Raw genomic sequence first — 27,783 nt, 5'->3', positions numbered from 1 at the left:
GCCTAAGAAAGAGGATGGTGCAAGGAAGTACATGCGATCTTGTGTTGTTTGAAGGTAGCTTAAGAGCCTGAAAATAAAGTTCCTACCCAGAAAATCATAGATTAGCTTAGCAAAATGACATAACTATATACTATTGTATGAAAATAAAAGAGTGACAAAAGGGTAGCTCAAGTATTTCAAATTATTGAAGATATCTAAACAATTATGTCCAACTACCAGTCTGCAGGAGGAGGAGATTAGTGTTTAACGTCCCGTCGACAACGAGGTCATTAGAGACGGAGCTCGCAAGCTCGGGTGAGAGAAGGATGGGGAAGGAAATCGGCCGTGCCCTTTCAAAGGAACCATCAACTACCAGTCTGATCTTTGCTTATAAGATAGCAAGTGATTGCACAAATGGGATCAAAAATTTGGTTTGAAAAAAGAACATAAGTGAAAGGGAGGAGGGAGAAAGAATAAATAAAAAAGGAAGAACCAGTGCTTCACAGTACTGGCACTTTGATTGTCTAGGTCTTTGTGAACTCTGTGTAATATGCACTTTGCTAATTTATCAAAAACTGGCCACAACCAGTATGTTTCAGAAGACACATCACAGCAAGGAATGACTTGTTACCATGCAAAAGTTGCAGAATTCCAATTATTCGAAGTCACATTTCAAGTTTTGGGTACCTGCCCATTCAGCTAACAGTCAGGACTGACAAGCTGACAGTTCATGACAATCGAAAGAACTATCAAAATTTAAAAGAGCTGTAATTATAAACAATAGAAAACAAAACATTTTTTTTAAATCCTTAATGTAACTACTTATACCTATAGCATTCTCCCCACATTTAAAATAGTTATGACACCCACAGTCTAACAGTAGTGTCATATACTATGCATCTGGAGTTCCTATATTTGATTCCCAGTATCTACCTGACTTCATGAGATGGAAAGAGCAGAAGGGCACCCAACTAGCATTGAAAGGCTAAATAAAGAGCTAATTGAACACAATAGGGATATTCATGGTGCCAAAGTGGTGTTATGTCAAAAGACAACCATTTTTTTTTTAATTCTGAGAGATAGTGATGTTTAATATGTTTTATTTGGTTGAGGAGTAATAAATCTCTTCTACTGACATCACAAACACATTGGCTATATGTAGAAATAAATGTGCTATGCAAAATTCCTTTTGCACTAATAGATCATTTGACTATCACATCATTCTTTTACAGTTACGAAACTCTTGTGCAGGGTACTTCAAATTTTGACGAAAATACAAAATTTGTAACACTTCATGTCACAATGTAGGAACTCTCATTATTTCTTAAGTTACAATTAACACCACAGATTCAAATGAGCACTTTCATATAACATTTCTTCTAGTACAACAGCAAACTTTGAGAGATAATCTAGCCTTGAATTTTAATAATGCTCTGTACACTTTTCAGCAGCACAATTTTTTCTCCTTGTCGTTTAGTGAAGTATTCCAAATGTACAATGTAGCTACACATTCTGCATCAATAATTGCAAAGCTATAAAGCAATTATATGATACACAACTATTTTCCAGGAACATAGACTGTCCTTTGCCATTGAAATGGAGAACACAAAGGGGAGGAAAAAAGCCCTTTAGTTCTCTGAAATTTGTCGAGGTCCAAAAAAGAAATAACACAATTTTTAAAAAAAATGTGTTTTAATGTAACTAATAATGATAAAGCAAGCTAAATAATAGTACCACCAATTTCTTATTACCTGAATTTGTGTGTTATTCATATTTTTCAGTTGACATAAAGAAAGTATGAATGGTTAAATGTGGATTCATTTTAAATAAATATTTTTTGTTGAATTATACACATTGAAATTTTCCCAGGTTACCTTCAACCTACTACATGTCAAAAGGAAAATATTAGAAATTCGCTGCAGTTTATTTACAAAGATATTGGAGCCATCAAGGTTACCCTGTATGGAACATCTTCCATACTGTTTTTCTTACAAAATATGTGTGTGTTTCAAGGAAAAACAAATTTCATTGGATGATAATTACAATTCATTATTAACAACAGTTAATAATTTTCCTGCAAATCATAATGAATGTGGGACATCCATCAGACCAGATGCATATCAGCTGAAAGTGAAGTGAAGTACATTTTAAAATAAATAAAAAATCTATGCAGAGAAAAGCAGGGAAAGAAATATTGAAGACGTGGCTAGGTCATACAAGCGTTGTTCACTACTGAAACATACCAAGGGTCAAATTTTGACTAAGTATTTCCATATGGAAAATATACACAAACTATAAAGTATTATTACGACAAGAAAATTTCCAGATAAAAATGGAAAGAAAATCTTTTTAGTGTTTCAAGTATGACAACACTAACTGGTCATAACTAATTAGAAATTACTTTACAATGACCGAACAGAAGAGGCATTGAGTCATTGACTCGCACACAAACGAGACAAAACTTCACTAGCTTACAACGAATCCTTTTTCAAGTGAGTGCACACACACACACACACACACACACACACACACACACACACACACACACACTGTTGAATTTCTTCCTGTTCCCATATGTAAAGATGACACTTAAGGGAGAAATTTTACAAATTCTGAGAAACTGATGAAAAATAAAACATTGCTGCTGAAGACAGTTTTCAATGTTTTGAACAACTGCACACACATTTGTGCAGATATGCGAATTAAATAAGCACGTACACTGAACCTTATAATGGCGTAAGAAATACCAATGTTTTACATTCAATGAATTCCGCCAAGTTTTTAATTGTGCCTTGTATCACTAAAAATATGTTTCAGAGCTTATGCATATACAATAAAATAACTAATCTATCTCAGAAACAAAAGTTCTCTGACATTACAATAAGATTGTTTTCCAGCAGTGTTTTGTAGTTGAACTCCTGCCCTACTCCAAACTGCCAAACACTTCACAATGTATTAGCAAAATATATTTTACATTGTATCATGCTGCCCTTTCTCAGACAGCTGAAGTAGCAGTGCCTGTCATGTCACACCAGAATATATGAAGATGATGAATTCAAACATTAGACCACAACACTCATTGTTTTAACCTATTACATCAGGCAACCAACTTTTAGCACATGAAGGCACTCCCTTAATTACTAAATCAAATGAGTAGTTGGTATGCACATATCACTGCCAAATAATATTTGTCAGACATCTTTCTTGAAGCGTATTTTATTTTTTAATTAACTAGTTGCTTTTTAGACATGTCCAATAATGCACACAATGTCATATCAGAATATTATGTGACTTATCCCTTTGCTCATTATCTCACTTTTATTTAGCTGCTACATTCATGTTTGTTCGTATTCCCATGCTCTCTACTGCAACTTCTCAAATTTATGTTACACACTTACTTTCTTCACTACCCCTTCTTCCCACGTTATCTGTATTCTATTTTCATGCACTTCTCCCTATGATCGCTACAGTGGATGGGCATTCTTCCATTTCGAGACAATTCCTATCATCTTCACTCTTTTCTTTTCTCATTGTTGACCTCTTCAAACAGTATCTCTCACATCAGTCCTTGAATAAGGCTATCTGCACTGTTGACTAAAATAATCATTGCACATTGCTGCCATATAATGGATGCATCAGTACTTCAACCAGGATCTCTTGCATGACGCACAATTAATAAAGCGGTTTTATGAGAGAGAACAGAAAAAATTATGAGAATAATAATAATTGAGCCCAGCTTTAATTACCAATTACGAGGCCATAACAGCAATTCACGTGATTCTGGAACCCGCTGCATATGTTATCTTACATGTGCACCCGCAATACTTGGAAGACAGAAAATGTGATCCAGAAACTTTAAACAAACATATGGGATAGTATCTCTCTATCATAAATCATGTCCTGTCTCAGTGCCATACTCTACTCTAGCCATAATATTGTGTTAACAATGTCGAGTCTAAACTACTGGATCTTCTCACACACCACACTCAAAGATATTTATAACTTTACATTACTCATAATATGGGGGCTATTTCAAAGTCAGAAACAGATTTACTCTGGACACACTGCCTGGCATTACAGTTCTGTAGCTGTGACCAATTTTATGTTCTCTGCAGATTGCACAGTGTTATGCAAGCACAATGGGGACATACAATAACTTCCATTGGTAATGTTTACACCTGTTATCTACATGCAGAACCATCTCCTGACTTCCATCATTGACATTTCCAAATATATTCTGCCAACTTCATTAAAAGTGCATTACCTATTGATCATTGCCGCCCTGGTATTATATTGCTTGGACTGTTACACAGGTTTTTCAAGAAGAGTATATGCTTTTCATTTTGATTGATTACTTGCTGAACGAATGCAAAATATGCCTACTGAGCACCTTCACACCAAACGGTGAATATGTAGTTACAGTACACCAACATCCCTGATGGTTTCCAGAGAATGATTTGTACATTAAAACCTTGCTCCAAGTGTTAATTTTCACAAGACATTTCACTGTTTCTGGTTTGGTGTTTCTCAATCCTAAGATTTTCATGAACACTATTGGTAGATTTAAGCTATGCTGTCTGTTAATGTAATAACAAGGTACTTGGTTTAAATTATGAACAGTCTAGTCAAGATATCGATTTGCCAGTCACAGAATATCACCTTATGTGCTACTTCATTGCCACTATTACTGCCCATTCTGCATAAGGTTACTTGCTTCTCATTTCGATTTGATTCACAAGAACATATGACCACACAACTGTTGGCGACTAGAATAAAACATGTACGGGGGCTGCTCAAAAAGTATCCGACCTATTTTTTATTGTTGAAACCAATAACAGTATCTAAGTATGAGCACAGGGTCTACATTTGTAGGCATATATACTGCACATGCCAAATTTTTTTCATGACTGACGAAACAACCAGTTGCTTGCTAGCTGTTGATAAGTAAACACGTGTAAGTAGCAGTTGTCAGACTGTGTTGTGGGTAAAATGACAGGGGGGGGGAAAAAAAAAAAAAAAAAAAAAAAAAAAAACGGAACAACATTAGTGTATCATATTTTGCTTTAAGCTTGGTGATTCTCAAGTTGAGATGATCTGAAGATTCAACAAGTGTTTGGGAATGAAGTAATGGGTTCCACACAGATGTTTGCTGCAAGATACTATTACATGCGAATATGCTCCTACATTTTTTAAGCTTCCAACCAAAATTCTCATAAAATTGCACATCTCATATACAACTATACTCTTTTAGAAATAATTCTGTAAGAGCGATACAAATAAACGATTCTCTTGTAATGCATATACAGTGATCAGTAAGAAGTTCCAGAAGAAATAGGATTCAGCAACCACTTACACAAAATAAATAAGAACTTCAATAACAAGCCAAACATACAAAGACAAATTTTTATTTTAGGATACTATAAATTCTCAAAAAATTTTAATAATCAACAAAATGAATTTCTACTGAAGACAAGATGCATCCAGATGGTAAGTAAATACTCGTACAGAATTAATAAGAAACATCAAATGCAAATATCTCAACTGCCTGTAAACGGATGGAGCATCTGGGATACTAGTAATGAACATTCATAAATACTGGCACTTAATTATAATGGGAATTAATAATACTCTGATAACATATAACTGACTTTTCATAGATGATTGACAACTGCATCACTGCTATAAAATAAATTTCTAAACAACAAAGGAGCATTGCTGATATTACTATTTAACATTATAAATATTTTAGCATCATAAATGAACATTGTTCAAATCTAGTAGAAATAATTTTACAAATTCAGTTTAATAAAGCTCTGCCTTTCTGACTATTAACACGTTAGCATTATATAACATACTGATTTCCAAGTCATTTGGCAATAAAATAAATCAGTCATACTTTCTTTTACATATTCCTCACATATAACAGTTTATTTACATACACAATTATATACACATATATATCTTATTTATACTTTGTAGTTCCATCAGTCTCTTTCGCTGCATATAGTGAAGCAATTTAGCTGCACCATATCTGATATCCACCAATATACTCTTACGCCTTCACTGTAGGAGAGCCGAGACATCCCACACTTTGATCAGACGGTCCTGGCCAACTGTTAACAACCTTTTTCGTGGTTCATCTAAATCCATATAGACAATGCTATGTTTTGCTTCATGGAATGTTGCCATTGGTGTATGACTGAAATAAAGAGGGCACATCAATTTGGAAAATGAGTACAAGAACTATCTACAACTAAATACTTGATGCACATGCCATACGGAAATAAAAATAAAACATATAGCCTACTTACAACCAATGGAAGTTTTAGTGGTTTGTAGCATGCAAATGAGAATAAAAACTTTTTATTGTCTACAATAAGAGCTTTCTGATTTGAATTCATGCCTTTGCTAAACTTAAGTCTTTTTCCAAAATGGTATTTGCTTGCTTTCTTCCTTTGGTTCTATTTCAGTTTTCAATAAATAATTGTTTCTGTTGTAAAGCAACAGTGTTTTCTCTCTGTTGAAGTGGGTCCTCCTGTGATTCAAGGTGTCTGTTGACATTAGCTTTCTTTTCCCATCCAAATCTACAGAACACAGATTTTGAAAATCTGTAGCATATAAGCCCTGGTAAGCACAGTGTCAAGTCTTTTTGTAGGTATTCATAGCCATGTGACCCATTCTTGACACAGAGGTAACCGACTAGATACTTAGGGCAGAAGTAGAACCCAAAATAATTCTACTCACATTTTACAGGAAGAGTCTTTGCACGGTCAAAAGCAGTCGACCAGTTTTGTTTTCAGATAGTATAGCGCAGGTACTATATAATGTAGCAGTCTCCTGCGAGCGTAGACAAACAAGAACTTTGATCGTCCAACAGGGAGGAGGATTGTGAGGAAAGTCATGCCACCCTCTTGAAAGCAGTCAAAACCCATGTGATTCTACAAAGGCAGAACTGACACATGGTTACACAGATTGCTGATTTCTTCTGGTGTTGTGAGAAATGTATTTTAATCTCTTGATGAACCAGGATTATTCTCTACATTCATTTCAAAATAAGAAAAGAAAACAAAGAGAAACACACAAGTCAAAGCAAAGCAGATTGTACAAAGCATTTGGCAACAAGTACTGCACAATTTCTTGTTGAGGCTGCAGCACCGTAAATGACACACTTCTTACCGGACCTCTGCCATATGTAACAATAGTTCAAACCCCTGCCACCTAAAACATATGTTGAAGTGCCTGCATTATACCAACTTAGGCTCTAGCAGACAACCTTATGTGTTTCTTTGTTCTAAGATTCTAGGTCCCACAGCTGAGCCCTATATTTGCCATACATATCTTTTCTCTGATACAGATCATTCAATCACCCCAGTTGACTTGGAACCAGAATGTAACTTACAAATGCATTGATACATTGTCATGTTCACGCATATGTGCGCTTGTTATTTTGCAAACAGGTTCTTATGCACATTCCCTTTCATACTGGGCTCTGCTAGATGTCATGCAATTAATAATAACCAAAGTTTGGTTACTTTTTTGAAATTTGAGATGTTTTTGAGTTTTTTTGAGAACCAGTTAACAAGTTTTTTGGGATTAGAAGAGTTGAGGACAACAAAAGAAATAAACAGAAAAGCAAAAATGGCCTGAAGATCTTTTGGTAAACTAAAAAAAGGTTTTAAAAAATAAGTTTCCAATGTGTCTGACACACAAGGTTTAGATTTTGTGCCTGTCGGCAGTTCTGACTTACATCCAGTGTAAATTCGAAGTTAATTAAAAACACAGGGTTTTGTCAGTAAGAAACAAATAGGTGTGAATTATGAATTCCTAGTAGAGGGGGAAAGAAGGGACGAGAGAACAGACAAAAGTGAAGAGAGGATTGAGGCATTTTCCAGAAGAAAAGTTCATAGGACTGTTTTTGTGATAGAACAGTTTAAATACTTATGTTCAATATTACCCAATAACAACCTGATTCTAATATACAAGTATATTTTAATGGGATGTGCAATGCTATAATTAAGTAAATATTTCCACAATTCTAGATATTTTAACCTATTTTTCACATTAAAAACATAACATTTATAGGCACTTTCTTCATAAAGCAGTGTCAGTAGGTTATAATTAATAAAGATTTCTTTTATCAAATGTTATTTTAAACCCTCAGAATGCATGAGAACATAGCAGTAATACTGTTGTTAATAAAAATTACAATCAAGGAACCCACAGAAAGGTACAAAAAGAAAATAACATAAATAAAATACCACTGTTTTATTCAGCGGACCATACATTATGATGGACAGTTTCTCTGTTATAATTTCTAGTTACTGAACGACCTTTTGTTTCTCCTCCTCCTCCTCTCCCTTTTTCTTCTCCCAGTCCCACAAGGATATCTGTTTTCTAAATAACATCTGGTTGCTGGTGGCTAGTGTCAAAGCACACTGTGTAACCACGAACTACTTTCATCATCCATTTACTTAAATAAATCCTCAACTTCCTTTTCTTTTTCTGGCTTCACTAGATTAAATGCCAGTGTTGATAAACTTAGTTTTTCAATACTCCATTACTGTACATCTGTTCCCACAGTCAGAATGATGTATATGGACCTTTATATGTTAGTGAGCCTAGTACTGAACCATCTACTTTGTATTTCAGAACAAAATACTTCTGAATTTTAAACACAGTTCCCTTGGCAATAGGTTTCTTGAAGTCATAAGCACTCGTTACATTAAAATGAATTGAGCAGCGCTGCACACACATGACTCAGGAAGAAACTGCTCTGTTCTCTAGCTTTAAGATAATGAAACATGACTTTGATTAGATATTCTATGTAACGCACTGTTTAATTTTAAACAATTTCTTGAAAAATGGAACACAGACCTCGGGACCCTTCTTCCAGAAAATACCTCAGTTGTGATGTGATGTACGAAATGGAGGTGGGTAGGACACAAAAAGTCAGGCAAATGGAAGATGGGCGGATCAGAGAAGCACTTTGCAGGATTCCAAGACACGCTGAAAGACTGACGGTGATTCAACAGAAAGGCACAGATGAAATTAGAAAATATGTAGGAGCAATGTGGATGTTGGAAGCTGAGGATCATAATGCATGGACAACTCTGGAGGAGGCCTTTACCCTACAGTGGCTGACTGTGACGACAATGATGATTAGCAACCTCTTGTTCTTCCCTTCACATAATTACTAGCCACAGGAACACACACATCTCACCTGTAGCATTCTAGCCATCCCACCTCACTGGACTGTTAATAAAAATATCAGGACAATGTTCTTCTGATCTTTGCAAAAACGGACATAATGTCTTATGGGATAACAGCAATCAGTGATTTTATGTTACTTTAAATCCGTCTTGATTGCAAATTTTTTTTATTATTCACATGATCGGTTTCGGTTCATTCAGAACCATCTTCAGATCTGATATTTAAGTTACAGGAGTAACCCGTCCAATTCAGCAACGTAGCATGTGAAAGTTGCTGAATTGGACGGGTTACTCCTGTAACTTAAATATCAGATCTGAAGATGGTTCTGAATGAACCGAAACCGGTCATATGAATAATAAAAAAAATTTGCAATCAAGACGGATTTAAAGTAACATTCTTCTGATCTGTTTAAGGAGATTCTTTGTCATCTTTATGAAAACTCTAAAATCTAGCCCCACATCATTCAAAACTCTTCAAGTTCCAATGAAAATAGCTTCTCGCTGCACAGGTCTATAACACAGTTTTATTACATTACAATCATCAAACCACTCCTCCACAACATTGTGCCTGCTTTCCCAAAATCTTTTGTAGACTTTTTCTAACTATTACAGGAACAGTTCCACACTTGACCCCCCCCCCCCCCCCCCCCCAACTCCCCCAGAAGGCCCAATGGTACCAATTGACCTCTGTGTCATCCTCAGCCAAATGTGGGTATTTGGGGTGGGGGCTCAACGCACTGCTCTCCTTTGTCAGTTTTCATGACCTGAAATCATCATTATTTGGTCAAGTGGCTCCTCAACTGGTATCATAAGGCTGAGTGAACCCTGGTAGGTCAAAAACATACGGTCATCTCCCGAAGTGCTAATCACAACAATTGATGGTGCTAAATTTCAGTGATCTGATGGAAACCAGTGCAACCACATCAGCACAGCTGTTGACAACAGTCCCATCACTGGTATTAACAATTTCAGCATCAAGCAATGATGTGGAGTTACTCTTCATATTTCTGATTTGCATGAAGTTTTTCAAACTGTCTACAAATCAAACTGAATGCTGGAAGAGAGATCACAGAAATAACTTACAATACGCTCTACTACAATACACTCTTCATCACAGCAGCATCTTCAAACAGCTCATTTTGCAAAATCTTAACACTTCATACTTTTGGTGCAGGGGACTTGCTGTCAGTCACAAAACCAGATCCTCTTATTCACATGATCTGTGTTTCATGTTACTGTCTTCCATCTTTCTTCTATTTTTCCTCCTTTTTTTATGCACCTCATTGTGTACTACCACACTGTTCTGATTTAGTTTCCACTCTTGCTGCTTCTTCCTCCTCCTCCTAAATTTGGCCCAATAGAGGATGCTTATGTTCCTCTTTCTAATTTCTCCACCTTCATTTTAACCTGACTGACTTTTTCAAAAACAGCAGTTTTGTAAGTTCAAGTTTTTAAATATTATCTGTTTTAAACCACTGTTAATTTCCATTTCACCATATCTTGTCATAATTCTCTTGGTCAGTGCTGCTGAGTATCTTTGCCTTTCTTAAAATAATTTACTTCACCTCTTTTGTCACTATTCTGCAAACGGGATTACCCAGTCCCCAAACAAGAGATGAACTTTATTTGTGCCTGAAGCTTGTGCGTTTAAGACCTGTGTATGTCTCCCTGGTCCACAAATACATACATCAAATTCACACAAAGAACCATGGCATACACTCAATGTTGGATAACATAAACAATAAATTAAATATACAAATAACAACTTCATATCACTAACATTTTAACTATAAAAGCTTATAAAAATTGCTTGGGTTCTTTTTATACCAAACTGACACATAACTGATAAAAATTACTCATTAAGCAGAGAACTGTAATCAAAATTTTAGTCTTTTGCACCATATGCTCCACAATTTACAAGTTTCTGAGTCAACTCAAGAGATGTGCCTAAGGCCACTATTACACAATGCACCTAAGGTGTACGCCTATGCAACAGTGCCCAAAGTGTACATGTTTGGAAACACACACAAGTTCATGTTGACTGATTACATACACGATATGTGCACGATACTAATCACCATGAATCTAAGCATGCACACTAGACAGCAGTAACTGCACAAAACTCTATGAAGAATGTCTGATTTCTTGTAAAGTAATTCATTTGAGTTAAAAAATTTGTAAGTGTTCAATCTTCCAATTTATAAAGTAATTATTGTTGTCTTACAGAGCTATCACACAATTATACTATTACTGTTCTGAATTATGCACTCAACTGTTCATTTCATATTATGACACTTGTTCCTGCAATAATATTTTCTCCCAAGTCTATGTTTGTACAGCATTTTGCACATGGAGGACACAGTTGTTTTTGGAGTTACTGCTCTGGCAGTGTCTGTAACCACTAAAATTTGGGCAGAATGACAACAACCATTGAAAGCCAGATGTTAGGTCAGAACCTGGCTGGAAAGAAGAGAAGATGGCAGGGGCAAATGGTCCCTATTAATAAAGGGATGGGGGCCTAAAGAGCCAAAGGAATTTTGACACTTCATGAATATGGATGTGGCTTGTTTTAAGACGTGCCACATTGATAAGATAGGAAGGAATTTGCTTACCTGACACTGGTGCAATTTCACCTTGTTGGAAGTAAGAATTTAACAATATTTTGTGAGTTTGCCAACCATATCCAGTTTTTCCTTCCTAGCATGGTGAAATACAACCAGAAAAGTAATCAAGTGGAACATGAACTTTCGACAATTGTGCTATGTACACAATTGAAAATCACACATCTATAGTTATATGAATATTTCCTCAGAAATAAACGATTGCTGTTGAACATTATTATGATACAGTAGATCACGAGGATCATACAGACACTTTTACTTACTATATGCCTGGATTTGCATCTTAGTACTTGTTTGGTCCATTTCATTTCTAGATCACGCAGCATTCAGTACAACGAAAGCTTTTTGCAAACACCTTGCATAAAAGAAAGCCTGCTGGCAAAAATATTACTTTTGTGTAATTACTGCATAAACGAAAATTTGCTCACTAAAAAAATGTGTAAAAATCTCCAATATGAATAGCTGAAGTTAGCTGCTAGGCACATATAACAACAGTAACAAGCAGCAAGCATACTCTTTGAGTACCCCCGTCTGTGCACTCGCGCACTGCTGCCATCTAGTGCGCCTGCGCATATAATGCATGCGTTAATTCTTTTACGTGCACCTGTTGTACTATCAGATGGCAGTTGTGCTAGATTGCTGTCACACTAGACCTGTACTGTTCGTGGCAGATCATCATGTAGTACTTCCTTACAGGAACATTTTCTTCCTCTATGTGATACTTCACTGCAGAAATGTTTGTCAATGTTCTCAGCCACACTACAAGTTTCTAAAGGGTTATTCATGAATACCTCGAGTGTCTGCTAATGTAACGATGCACAAACTACAAGACGTACAGAAATGCACACACATCAGTTGGTGGAGCATTTCTCCTTTTTAACTCACATTACAGGTGCTCAATGTGGGTACTGTTTGTTACGCAACAAACGCCAGTGAAAGATGAAGAGTGTTTGTATGCACAATTAGCTGAAGCCCCTGCAGGCACAATGACAGCTGCCCACTTTGGAAATCTGTCGACTGGGTCGCCTATCGGCAGGTACAAACCAATTCGATACAACAATATGGAGCTGATGATTTGTCTACATGTTCTGACAAGGAAGGAGGCTAGGACAACTACGCAACAGTGCACATTGTTAGTTTAAACTTGGACAGATGCTCTGAGTTCATTTTTCTTTATGTCTAATAGTTTTTGCAGTCTTCTGAAACCCGGAGATACTTACGAATAACCTTGCATGTGTTTTAAAAACCATTCCAGTAATACTGTTCCACACCTCAGCATCACCAGTCAGTTCTCAGCAATGGCATGTGTCCGAAGACACCTGAAGATAAACTCACAGACCGAAACTAGTCACAGCAATTTTCTTCATAATTTAGAAAAAAAAGAGTTTTTCTTGCACAGTGAAAAGACTCAGCAGAACATCCACAGACTTACAAAGCTATCCTCCCTGATCGAAAGTAGTAAGTAGTGAAGATAAGTACATTTGCTCAGCTAGATCTGGGGTAAACTACTTTTGAATAACCTATTAAAAATGTAACCAAGTCGGTTCTGAGTCAACGAATGAACTTTTGCTCGGAGGCAATGAAAGTTCAACAGTATTTTACCCATCTAACATATAATAGGAATGAATCCAGTTTCATATTACACTTATGTATTACATTTACCATAAACACACTCTGATAACATTTCACCTCTGACAATGCACTTCCTCTTCCCTTGCGAGTCTGTAACAATCAACCATTTGTGTTAATATGGTGAAGCCGATAAATTAACTATGCCTCTGAGGCACAAGAACTGCCCCATTATGTACATAAAAACCCAATCAATAAAACTTATGTTCAAAATCAATGACCAAGAACAGTGCTGTACAACAGAAAAAGGGATTTACTTTCAATGTTGTGCTGTGTAACACAAAATACAGAACAATCACATCCTTTCTTCATGGCAATCCAGTTAGAACTGAACAAGCTAACTTAACAGATAACTATTGACATTCAAGAACCTAATTAAAACAGTTATGTCTGACCTGCTGACATTAACTAATCCTGATGATGAAGTTGAGAAGCCCTTTGAGACTGTTTGCAGCTGATGCTATCATTTACTGTCTAGTAAAGTCATCAGAAGATGAAAACTAATAACAAAACGATTTAGACACAATATTAGCATGAGACAAAGAGTGACAATTGTCTATAAACAATAAAAAGTTTGAAGATTCCTTTAAGCTGAAGATCCGTAATAAATCAGACAAATTTAAAAATTATATATTCAAATTTATACTTATGAATTAAACTTTACCATTAATTAAAATTTAACAACACAAATTGAAACATCTTACTGAAAGTGTTGTAGGAACATCACAGCAAAGACTGCATTTTATAGGCCAAACACTTAGAATATTTAACAAATCTACTAATGAGACTGCCGACATTATGCTTTTCTGACCTCTTCTGGAATCCTTATCCAGTAGAATTGATGAATGATATCAAAGAAGTGCGGATCTTTTTGTATCATCGTGAAACAGGGAACACGAGTACCACGACACAATATGTGAACAAGAATGGTGCCCTCTATCAATAATGTTTCTTTCAGATGATTCATCTAATACTCACTTGATTCACCACGGCAACCCATTGTGAAATTCTATCAGCCATAAAAACTGACTCACTTCCATTTCGTATTATTTCAATAATAGCCTTTCTCAACCTAGGTTGTTAATAATTCCCCTCCCATACATGTAGAATGTTCAGTATTGTCTACTTTTCTGTTCTGCTTCTTCTCTTTCCCTAGTGACTAATATATAAATAAATTCCCTAATATCTTTAAAAATTCAAGTTCCCTTTCTCTGATTCCTCAGCCAGTTAATTTTATATTGTACGAATACTGCTTATTCTTGGCATGTTTCTCTCTATTCTGGTTGAGGTCTCGAAACCCACATTCTATGGGGAACAGTCAAAATGAAAACAAGTGAGGTGGAAAAAAGTAAGTAGAATGTTCATTACAGCCTGGGTATGATCATGGTTCCAGAGACGAACACAAAAATTTTTCCATGAAGGCATCAACTGCCTTGACTTACAGTGGGATAAATGTATTAAAAGTTATGGTGATTACTTTTGAAATAGAAACAGCCTGCTTACTTTTTCCATCTGTCTCTCTCTCATTTGCATGCCATGTACACAGTCCCTATCTAGCTCATCCACAATCACTATTTTTATCAGTATTTTTATAAAAACAACTAGATGACTACATTTTAGTTATATATAGCTTGGCAAAACAAACTAAATAGAAAAAAAAAAATAATTGTGCACACAAGCATAATTCACACTCGTAGAGAATGCAGTTAGAAGTTCACTGCAACATGTTACAAATACATTCGACAATTTACACTAAAATAATTTCTCTTTTTTTTTTTTACAGAGTAAGAATATCAGAAAGAGTCACAGGAAAACAATAAACAAATATTGCTTATCATAGTTTATTTTCCAATTTTCTGCAGAAAAGCACTGTAAATATAAACAATTTGTATCACTTACTCAGCATCCTTCAGCTGGACATGACAAGGGTCACAGACGCGAACATCAAATTCAAATCCCATGACGGGAATAGTTGAACGACCATTGCTGCAACGATCACATACTGCACGACCGCATAACCGACAATGGTGCTGTCGCAGACCCAGTTGGCGTTGGTCCATCATGGCACGCAAATTCCAGAAGAACGGACGTCCGCAACGCTGACATGTATCAGATTCCTGCCATTCGGGAGTCTATGGCACGAAGCCCATACAGAACTGTTAGATCACACCTTAATGGAAGAAATTTTAGTAATTTTTGTCATACTTTGCACAAAAGTAACCCACTCTCTGAAACCTAACTTCATATCCAAAGATCACGATTGTTACTTTTTCATGAGAAGGGATAATAAATAGTCTTAACTCTTAACAAAATTAAAATGTTTGAGATTAACTTTGAGACAGTTAAATGACAAGTAACAGTTATGCGAGTGTCTAATTCTGGCTACTGTGAACAAAATTTAAAAATTTCATGTACTCTACTTTAAATCATTACTGAGATTTAAACTGTTTTATTTTAGCTATTACTACATCACTATTCCTTTCTTATTCACACAATAGGGATTTTATTGCAAATGTATTTTATGCACCATTCATTTCACACAACCTTCCTACAATATATATGTACAAGGTCTAATCACTTTAATGTGACCACCACCCACATTCGGCATCAACAAGCAGTTGCCACTCATTGATGGCAGATGGCATTAGTAGCCATCAACAGCATATAAAGCATGTCAGGGGGATGTGGCAAACCATGCAGTTGTCATATTGCGGAAATTTAGCTATTTACACGATGTCCAACTGGGCACAATCATTAGCGTTTGGCAGAAGCATTTCCAAAATGGCTAAGTCTGTAAACTGTTCATGTATCGCTGTGGTTAAAATATACTAGGCTTGGCAAAATGGTACTATGCAAAACTAGTGCCAAGGAACCTGTGACACACGCACCATGGACCACAGATGACAGTGGTGGACAATGGCTGCAGACATGCGTACAGGTGAGTATACACGCAACTGTTAAGCAATTGACCACTCAGATGAACCAGGAGGCTACCAACAGTCTCTTCAATGACCATTGCGCTAACACTGCTGCGTATGGGCCTCTTCAGCAGGCACCTGTTCCATGCACCTGTGCTGACTGCTGTTCATCAGTAATGAGGGCTGGAATTTTCATGCCAATACTGGAATTGGATGTACACAGAGTGGCGACTTGTGCCCTTTTCAGATGAATCACACGCTCCAGACAGACAGATGGCTGTTGACGTGTACATCACGAAACCTCTGAAAGCAAAGGGATCCAGGGCAGAGGAGGAAGCGTTATGGTTTGGGGAATGTTTCCACGGCATTCTCTGGGTGATCTCCTTATTCTGGAAGGCACAATGGATCAATACAAGTATGCATCTATCCTTGAGGGCCTTTTCCACCCCCACACGCACTGAATCTCTTCCTGAACATCTCACAGCAGTCCGTACTGCAAAAGGTGGTTAGTGAGGTTTCTAACAGGTGATCACTTTTTTCCTCTGCTGATGGCATCAACCAGAAGGATAATGCAACTTGTCAGACAGCTCGCAGTAAGTGTGTGTGCATGTGTGTGTGTGTATGTGGGGGGGGGGGGGGGGGTGTTTGAAGAGTAACAGCATTAGTTTACCATTCTCCCCTGGCCACCAGTCTCCTAGGATTTAAATCCAACCAAGAATCTGTGGGACCACCTCACTCGGGCTGATCATGCAATGGGTTCTTAGGTGGGAAACCTAGTGCAACTGACCATTGCTCCAGATCCTCACTGAGTCTCTTCCTGAACATCTAACAGCAATCCGCACTGCAAAAGGTGGTTAGTGAGGCTTCTAACAGGTGATCACTTTAATGTGACTGGACAATGTACTGCTGTAAATTTCCTTCTGTGTACCTCTCTTTGATCCAACACAATAAACCAAGCAAGGTTTGAAAAATACAATTGTCAGTCAACGGACTACACTACTTAAGAAATGAAGCACTGTAGAGAGGATTTCCACACAATAATGAACAGACATTTCATAATGCTGAACGTATGTGACCAGCCATATAACTATAAGAAAGATCGCAAAAGCTCTGGCACTATTATTTTGCAAATCTATGAGAAGGGTAGCTGCTACTCACCATATAGTGGAGATGCTGAGTTGCAGATAGCTACAATGAAAAGTCTGTCCGAATGCGAGCTTTTGGCCAATAGGGCCTTTGTTGGAAACAGACAAAACACACACACACACACACACACACACACACACACACACACACACACACACACACATTAATGCAGTCTCTGGCTGCTGAGGATAGACTATGAGCAGCAGCGCATGATGGGAGAAACAACTGGGTGGTGGGGCTAAGTAGGAAAGGAGGAGGCTGGGGCGCGGAGGAGGGGAGATAGCACAGTAGGGTTTCCCTCCCTGCTCTCATTCCAGAACTACACAGCCCTCTATTCCACCAACACACCCACAGTGTTTTTACTTCTCTCCTTTTCCGCTACTCCCCTTTCTTCTCCTAACCGCCTGACTGCACCTAACTGCCCTGCCCTCTCTCCACCTCGTCCCTGTAAGCTCCCACAACCAGCACTTTACTGTCCCCCCCCCCATGCCCCCCTCCTCATTACCACTACCACCACCACCCAAGCTTCACTCTTCATGTGCTGCTGTTCACAATCTGGCCTCAGCAGCCAGAGACTGCAGGTAGGTGTGTGTGTGTGTGTGTGTGTGTGTGTGTGTGTGTGTATTTCCAGTAAAGGCCTTGTTGGCTGAAAGCTCACTTTCTGACAGTCTTTTTATTGTGCCTATCTGCGACTCAGCACCTCCCCTATATGGTGAATAACAACTATCCTTTCCATAATATTGTTACATACCATTCTGGATTCTCCATTGCTTGGTATTGTGCAAATATCTCTCTCTCTCTCTCTCTCTCTCTCTCTCTCTCTCTCTCTCACACACACACACACACACACACACACACACACAACTAAAAAATATCATACTCAGACAGAGGAGTATAGGTGAAAATTTGTATCCATAACACTACAATGGTGCTGATTTTTAAGTAACATTTAACTATTTTTTGTAGATGTGCTATGAATGAGCACAACTCCATCACTGGAAAGCACCATTACGATCATAGGACAAATGAAATGAACGCACTGGCAAAATTATAGGTGTTGGGAATTCTGCACACACTTAAGATGAATCAGATACAGTCTCTCTTAGCAAGCAATGTTAACCATACATCTGTCTGTGTAACAAATTTGTTGCTTGCTAATAGCACAGCAACAATAAATGTTGTCAATAATGTTATCACGCCACCAGCTATATTTCTATCTTCAGTTGAGACATGAAAATCTCCAAGTGTATCTATCTCATACAAGAGGCATGAATTTTGTATAAAGATTAGTTTCAGTGGTGGTTTTGTTGAGTTACTTTGGAACTATGATTATGGGAGCTATACATGACTATCATGTCTACATACTGTGCTTGTAACCCTCTTTGGCAAAGCCAAATCCAACACATGGATCACAGTATCAAATCTAGGAAAAATAAATTTAATATTTAGCAAACAAAAAATAAAAACTGCTCAAACTCAAAGTAAAAAATATAAATTTCCTGACTACTTGAATGCGCACACAGAAATCTAGATCTAAATGGAAACAACAAGATTGATATTCATTAGAATGATGTCATCTTGTACTTAACTGTTGACTAGGCCTTGGAGTAGCTCTGTTTCACAGAGCTGAACCATGTGACTGTGGAATGACCAAATGCTCTAGAACTACAGCACTACACAGAGAAATTATGGGCAAAGCTTCAACAGATTGTACACCACACACTAGAGAAATATATGCCGAGTAAGTGAAATAAGAATCAAAATGACCCACTGTGGTTTAACAACAAAATTCGGAATGTGCTAAAGAAGAATGTGCACATGGTAACAGAAAAAAATTATTAGAGATTACTGCATCTATAAAAAGATCAATACGTGAGGCATACAATTACCATCACCATACCTTAAGAAAAGATTTTGCTGAGAACTTGAAAATATTCTGGTCCCATGCAAAATCACTAAGTAGGTTAAAGGCTTTTATTCAGGCACCTTGTGTAGCAACAGAAGACAGCAAAAGGAAAGCTATAGTTTCAAATGTCTCATTTAAGAAAATGTTCATGCAGGAATTTCTTACAAACATATCATTATTTGACAGTTGCATGGACTCATATGTGGAGGGCACAGTAATAGGCACCCCTAGCACAGAGAAGCAATTAAAAGACTTGAAAACAAATATGTCATCATGCCCAGATGAAATTCCAGTTTGGTTTTACAAAGAGTACTGTACGGCACTGGTTCCTTACTTATCTTGCATTTATCATGAATCTCTCACCCAGTGCAAAGTCCCAAGTGACTGGAAAAAGTTTAGGTGACTCCTGTATACAAGAAGACTAAAAGGACAGACCCATAAACTTACAGAACAACACTCTTAATATTGGCTTTCTGAAAAATTCTTGGACACATTCTCTGTTTAAATATTTAATTTCCTTGAGACTAAACAGCTTCTATCCACAAATTAGCACAGTTTTAGAAAGCATCACTTGTGCAAAAATCAGCTCACTCTTTTCTCATATGATATCCTGTGAACCATGGGTGAAGGCTAACAGGCAGACGCCATATTCCCAGATTTCCAGAAAGCATTTGACACCATACCACATTGCAAACTGTTGATGAAGGTACAAGCATATGGAATAGATTCTCAGATATTGAGTGGCTCTAAGACTTCTTAAGTAATAGAACCCAGTAGGCTGTTCTCAATTATGAGTATGCAGCAGGAGTGCCCCACGGAAGTGTGACTCGACTGCTGCTGTTTTCTATACACAGGAATGATCTGGTGGGCAGTGTGAGCAGCAATCTGTGACTGTTTGCTGATGATACTTTGGTGCACAGCAAGATGCTATTATTGAGTAACTGTAGGAGGATAACAATACAAGGCTACTTACTAGGACAGGCCACAATGTTCAGATCAAGGATTTACTTCTAACTTTGTACACTTCTAGTAGTCCGTGTGCAAGCAGTGAGGAGTACTACTTACACAATTTTGAGAAAATCACAAGAGAATTTTTACGTGTTTATTATATACCACTGCATTGCAACACTGAGTACAAGATAGTGGTGGTCCAGTGGGAAGTGTTCAACCAGCGCATATGCTGGATCCAGTCCTGCTAACTTTTTTCTTTATTTCTTGGAGTCATAATTTTTTTAAACATTGGTCACATTATTTCTTCCATATTACATTTCACAGGTAATATAACAGAAAAAATACATGTATTTTATTGCATTTCCAATGTTATTTGACTGTTTACAAATTTTTATCATTACAACAAAGATTATAATTATGGACAAGTAAATGACCAAAACACAAGTTTTCATGAAAATGTATGCCTGTCGCGATTTGTGAAATCCCTTACACTTGCAATCAGTAAGATACCCAGAACTGCTTTACACATGGGCAGTTCTATCACAGACACTGTGACAGGCTCCATTCGGCAGTTAACTTGTGCAGTTGTGAGACCTTGCTAACATATCAAGAACAAATAGCGTTACTGCAAATTTCTTGAAAATCACAAAAATTTACATTTTACTACAAAAGTGGAGATGACACACAATTCTTCACGTACTGTGGATAACGAATGTCATGAAAATTCAATGCATAATGCAGTTGAAAAATGTCAGTTAAAAGATTTGTGTACTGTGATATTATTCTTCAAGAATCGAACCTGTGTGTCTATCAACATACCAACGCTTTCGTTTGGTAAGTTACATCATCTTTGTTTTTAGATATATTTTTCCCACGTGGAATGTTTCCCTCTATTATATTCACAACAAGAAGTTTTAATTGATATAAGGTGACACAGCATTGTTGAAGCTGTCCTTTCCGAAACAGAAAAGAAAGGTACAGGTTGTGAATATCTCCTGGAGTTCCCACATTATGTTAATGGCATGGACAAATAAACTATGGTCAAAATACATAACCTTGTGGCAGGCAGTTAGTGAAACGTTGATAAAGCTAAACCGGAAAGCTAGAGCCATGAATATAATCACATTGGAAGTGTATGACCCAACTGAAGACTCATCATTGAAAGTAAAAGATTCTGAACAGATGCTGATAGAAACTACAGAAGCCATTCCAAGTGGCTATGAGCTGATACTGGCAGAAGATTTTAATGGCAGAGAATGGTAAGGGATGCATGAGGAAGATGTTGGGAATGAGAATAGGAAAAGGTTGGTGGATTTATTGGCGCAGTATGAATTTTGAGTGGAAAATACATTATTTGCTCACAAGGACAGACATAAATTTACACGGTATAACCATAGATTATCTAATCTTGAGGCAAAAAGTCAGTTTGAAAGTACAGGTGGTCAAGAGTTAAAAAATAGGCACACTGTGGAAGTGTCCACCACATGGTGGAATGTAAAATTTATATCCCCTATACCTTCTGGAAGGGTGGCGAACAGAAGAGGATGCAACATGCCAACAAGAATGAAATTATGAGGTACAACTTGGACAGTCTAAGGGAAGATGGTACTAAGTACTTTTATCAACAGTGGCAGTAAAAAAATTGGAGAGTGCAGAGAGAACAGCAGAACAGGAATATGAGCACGTAAAGGTGGCCAATGATGAAACAGTGAAATGAGCCCTTCGGGTATATGAAAAGAAGATGAAACCAGTTTGGTGTAATTTAGAAAAATTAAGAAAAGAGCAGCTTATTTGATGTTCCTGAATGTGAACGATAGTCAAAGGAGAGAGCGATAGAGGACTCTAAATACAGAAGTAAAATGAGAAATGTTCAAAAAGAAAAACAAGGTGCAGGAAGAAATATGTGAATATGTACAGAGAATGATTTGTGGGGCTAAGTTACATCATAAGAACATTAATCATGGTCAATGGACAAAGTATGTTATGAATTTAGTCCAGGAAAGTCAGCCTGAATTCTCACACAGATGTGAGGTGAGGATGGAACAGGACGAATTATGGCATTTAGGTATAAAAGTTCTTCAACAGGCTGTGAGGAGCTGTAAGACAAAGACATCAAATCAACACAGAGAAGTACTATTTTCTACCCGAGCCTCTTCGATTTTCATGAAGTTTGGTATGTTCATTGCATATGACAATAGAATGAAAAATACCAAATTACAGAATTTTAGCACACATAAGACAAGAATAATGGCCACTTGGAGTTCTAAAAAATGTGCAGAGAATCTGACAAACACTGCTGAGAAAACTGGCTGTAACTTCTGTTCTAGTACAGACAGAACAGTGAACCAGGTAATTTTGGAAAGGTCTTGAAACAAGCTTTTCAATGATAAGCAATTTTGTCATATTTGAAGACTTAAACAATTAAGGTTACTCACCTTGATCGTCGACCTTGAATTTCTCAAAACATGTCACCTTCGAAATTGATGGGAAAAAAATTGCTTCTTCATGTTACACTATACAACATAGTAAAAAATTTAGTTGGGATGACAATGGGATTAGGAGATGTAAATTAATATGTACAGCAATGTGTTGCATTAATGCAAAATAAATTGTATTCAGACTCCAACAATATAAAACAAAGCACTGAAAAACAAGTTTATTGTTAAAAAGGCAGTGTTATAACAATACACAGAGTGGTAACAATGTAGGCAGGCCAATATCAAGCTATCAAATATTATATGTCAGTGTGGCTGCTACACGTACACAAAGAGCTGCTGCAAGAGGTGTTGGATTTTGAAATTATACAATCCACTTTGAAGATGGGTTTTGAGAGGATCACGTATTACTGTAAACCATTCAGAGATGATGTTCACAACAGATACAAGAACAATCTACATAAAGTGCAAATGGTTGATATGATTGGTGGCATAACAGCAGACTACAAAATAGGTGATAAATGTAGAAAAAAATTAATTCAGGACAAGGGCCGGTGGTTGACCCAGCTACACTGAAACAAATGGAAACCACAAACCTGCATAGCTCCTCAGATGAACCAGACACATCTGTAGCCCCAAAAATTGATTTAGATGCATTAAATGATAGTTTCGTACTTCTTGGTTAGTCCCCAAGGAGAAAGAAGAGACTGGGAGAGAAAAAATGTGCACAGAAAGATATTGGGCAAGTGGCTGAGGTATTCCGAAGTAAATATACACCTAGTGTGGAAGAAAATGCAGATTATCAAACAAATGTTGAATCTGAAATGATAATGCAATTGAAAGAGAAATTCTGATATTTCCTCCAAGAATTTGGAGCATTTGAAGAATTGAAAATGAATTTGGAGTCCCTAACTATTCAGTGAGAAAAGTAAAACAATTAGTCAAAGAATATGGCATCTTAGCAACTCCCAATCCAAGACCTAAACATTTCTTAAGTGAACAAAGCGTGAACAGTGTCACAGAATTCTATAACAGAGACAATATAAGCCATTGTTTGCCTGGAAAGACTGATTTTGTCTCCGTCAAGGAAAATGGTTCCAGGACTTATAAACAAAAATGGATACTGTTGGGAAATCTGCACGAACTGTATCAGATGAACGTGCACGACCGAAAATAAGATTACTGAAATTCTGCCAGTTGCGACGCAAGAACTGTGTTTTGGCTAGTGCAACTGGTACCCAGTGTGTGCGTTTGCAGTAGTCACAAAAATGTGAAGATCGTGCTGGAACGTTCCAGATGAAGAGAGTTGACATGTGATACACACTGTCACCTTAGCACCTACAAACGCTGTCTTGGTTGGATAATTTGTAATCCTGCACTGCCAAAATGCTATATGTCCAGTTGTGGAAACTGCCCAAGTACATATTCCATCAAGCCGCACCTGCAAGAGTTGTCTGATGAAAATGAAATTGATGAAATAAAATGAACTGTGGACATGTACAGACAGAACAACTCTCTAGACATGTGTACCACCTGTGGAAGATTTCTTGGAAAACCTTGCAGGTTCATTAAAAAAGCTTTTGTTGCATTCCTTCATAGCCACCCAACAGTGTGAATCTGCAAAATCTGAAAGACACACTTGGTGACAATGAATAAATTGTAATATGTGATTTTCCAGAATATTATCATTTATCCTGCACAATGAGGTGCAGAGGTTTTATTGGAACAATGCAGAGGCTGCCATTCATCCATCTGTTGTTTATTATAGACATCCAGAAAGTCGTGCCGTTGATGCCATTTCATTTGTTATAACATCAGAATGCCATAAAATGATACAGTGAGTGTTCATCTTTTTCAGTGTCACTTATTTAGCTTTATGAAATACCTTTTCCAATAAAGACCTAAGTATGTTTTCTACTTCTCAAATGGTGCTACAGACCAGTATAAAAATCACAAGACTTTGCCAACAAAACTTTTCATCAGGCTGATTTCAGCATCCATGCAGACTGGCATTTTTTGGCCACATTATATGGCAAAAGACCATGTGATGGTATTGCTGGTATCATCAAGAGGCTTGCTGCTCGTGACAGTGTGCAGTGTATCTACAATTCTCAGATAATGACACACAGACAGATGTCTGAATGGTGATCGAAGACCATTGCGGTGTGTCACTTTCATTATATGACTAACAGTGACGATGATGATGAAGAATCTCTCCTGCAAGAGTGATCTGCACACACTCGCACAAGTTACATTGTATTATTCCCACTGGCTATTACAAAGTTCAAATGAAAGTTTTCTCCAATTCGTCAGACATCAGAAATGAGTCTTAGCTAGGTCCCAATGAGACTCATACTTTGACGATATCACAGGGTTTGTTGGATGCTTGAATGTGTTTAGAATGTTAATGAAGATATCAATATGGTTGCAATTAGCTTCCTACATCCTCTTGGCCCTTCACCTTCATATGTATACCAAGAGAAACCTGATGCTCTAACTGTGGACAAGGTGGACATTCTTACAAAGGTTCATGTGAGAGCAGCAACAGGGCAAACATATTTTCTTGACCATAATATGTGCAGTGTCATGTGTCGCTTCCTAGCATTGAAGCATAGTAAGTCTAGGTTACACATCTGTCACATTTGTTTCTGTAAATCTGAACCGGTTTACCACGCCTTCCAAGCATACATTCAGCTGGGATGCCTATATCATGTTTTGCATCATTGACAGTCACATGTCATAGTGTGTGACCTCCCATATTATAAATGCTTGCTACTGGCCTGCTAACTGTACTAAATTTCTGTGCTATATTATTAATACCACCTTTTTAATAGTAAACATATTTTTCAGAGCTTTGTGTTATGTTGTTGGAGTCTGAATACTGTTTATTTTGCATTAATGCAGCACATTGCTGGACATATTAATTTATATCTCCTTATCCCAGTTTCAAACCATCTCTATTTTTTACTATGTTGTGTAGTGTAACATGAAGAAGTAACATTTTCTTCATTCAATTTTGAAGGCGACATGTTTTGAGATATTCAAGGTCGAAGGTCAATGTCACTGATCTTCACTGTGTACATTCTTCAAATATGACAAAATGGCTTATCACTGAAAAGCTTGTTTCAAGACCTTTCCAAAATTACGTGGTTCACTGTTTTATCTTTATTAGAGAAGAAGTCACAGCCGTTTTTGCCAGCACTGACTTTTCTGCACATTTGTAGAACTTCGAGTGGCCATTACTCTTGTCTTGAGCTAAGATTCTGTAATTTAGTATTTTTCATTATCTTGTCATGTGCAATGAACACACCAAATTTCATAATTGAAAAGGGTCAGATTGGCACCTATGCTGCTTGACATGGAACGGTTCAGAAGGGTATGGATCAAAATATCCACAGCAAGGGAAGTCTGGTCCACAAATGCTATGGAGGCTGTTTGAAAGAGTATTAAATGGAGAGGAGGTTGGACTGCAGACGCATGTTGCATTAATTGACTGAGAGAAAATGTACAACAATTTACCCACTAATGAACTGTGGGTGAAGTTGAAAGAGAGAGAACTGGATCAAAGATTCTTAATGGATGTTATTAAATTATACTGAGGTGACAAAAGTCACCGCATAGTGATATAAACATAAACAGATGGCGGCAGTACTGCTTACACAAGTTATAAGAGGGCAGTATATCAGTAAAGGCATCAAATGTACTCAGGTGATTCATGCGAAAAGGCTTCCGACATGACTATAGCTGCATGATGAGAATTAACAGACTTTCATTGCAGACTGGTAATTACATCTAGATGCAGGGGACACTCCATTTCGGAAATTGTTAGGGAATTCAATATTCCCAGATCCGCAGTGTCAAGGGCATGCTGAGAATACCAAATTTCGGGCATTACCTCTTAGCATGGACAACACAGTGGCCAATGGCCTTCACTTAACAACTGAGAGCAGCAACTTTTGCCTACAGTTATCAGTGCTAACAGACAACCAACACTGCATGAAATAATTGCAGAAATCAACGTGGGGTGTATGACGAATGTGTCTGTTATGACAGTGTACCGAAATCTGACATTATTGGGTTAAGGCAGCAGACGACCAATGCCAGTGCCTCTGCTAACAGCATGACATCACCTGCAACACCTCTCCTGGGCTCATGACCATATAGATTGGACCTTAGACAACTGGATAACTGTGGCCTGGTCAATGAATCCCGATTTCTGTTGGTAGGAGCTGATGGTAGGGTTCGAGTGTAGTGCAGACACCACAAAGCCATGGACCAAAACTGTCAACAAGGCATTGTGCAAGCTGGTGGTGATTCCATAATGGTGTGGGCTGTGTTTATATGGAATGGACTGGATCCTTTGGTACAACTGAACCAATCACTAACTGGAAATAGTTATGTTCACCTACTTGGAGACCATTGGCAGCCATTCATTGACTTCATGTTCACAAACAACAATGGATGACATTGCACCTTCCCACCACGCCACAATTGTACGAGACACACTGAACAATTCGAGCGAATGGTCTGGCCATCCTGAATGAAATTTACGGGACACAATCCCGAGGTCAGTTCATGGACAAAGTCCTGCACCATCAGAATTTATGCAGTTATGGATGGTTATAGAGATACTTGGGTAAAAAAAAACTTTTCACCAGCATACAAGCGCTACTCATAACACCACAATGAAGGTGAACAGAATAAACTGCTATGTAGTGTAATTCAGCAGGAGTACAGGCAGGCAAGCAATATTCCGTCAGCCTGTTTGGGTTAGGCATAGCTTTCCTCAGATGAGAGTAAGACAGCCTGCCCATTTGGCTGGTATTGTGTGATAGCTTGCCTACCTTGGTAACAGACAAGCATGAGCAGGTTAAAAATGGAATGTGTGCACCTCTGGCACTGTATGTGGTGATGATTGAGGAATTATTACTACAAGAGTTTTTGCAATTTCAAGAAGCCACGGCAAATTTTGGTACGAGGGTTCAAAAA

At 37.5% G+C, this 27,783-nt stretch overlaps 1 protein-coding gene across 1 annotated transcript in view; it reads right to left on the bottom strand.

Annotated features, from left to right (window-relative positions):
* Positions 1 to 5,368: 5,368 nt before the first annotated feature.
* The window catches only part of LOC124595653 (WD repeat and FYVE domain-containing protein 2), a 74,582-nt gene continuing 52,167 nt past the window's right edge, over positions 5,369 to 27,783 (bottom strand). The window contains exons 6-7 of the mRNA XM_047134494.1: positions 15,338 to 15,570; positions 5,369 to 6,178 (exon numbers count right to left, since the gene is read on the bottom strand). Of these exons, the coding sequence (XP_046990450.1) occupies positions 6,040 to 6,178; positions 15,338 to 15,570 (372 nt within the window). The 3' untranslated portion in view covers positions 5,369 to 6,039. The remainder of the gene's footprint in view (positions 6,179 to 15,337; positions 15,571 to 27,783) is intronic.

The sequence above is a fragment of the Schistocerca americana genome, chromosome 2 (genome assembly GCF_021461395.2).
Source record: "Schistocerca americana isolate TAMUIC-IGC-003095 chromosome 2, iqSchAmer2.1, whole genome shotgun sequence".
Taxonomy (NCBI): Eukaryota; Metazoa; Arthropoda; class Insecta; order Orthoptera; family Acrididae; genus Schistocerca; species Schistocerca americana.
Note: the sequence above shows the minus strand (reverse complement) of the source record. Positions and strands in the feature narration are given on the sequence as shown.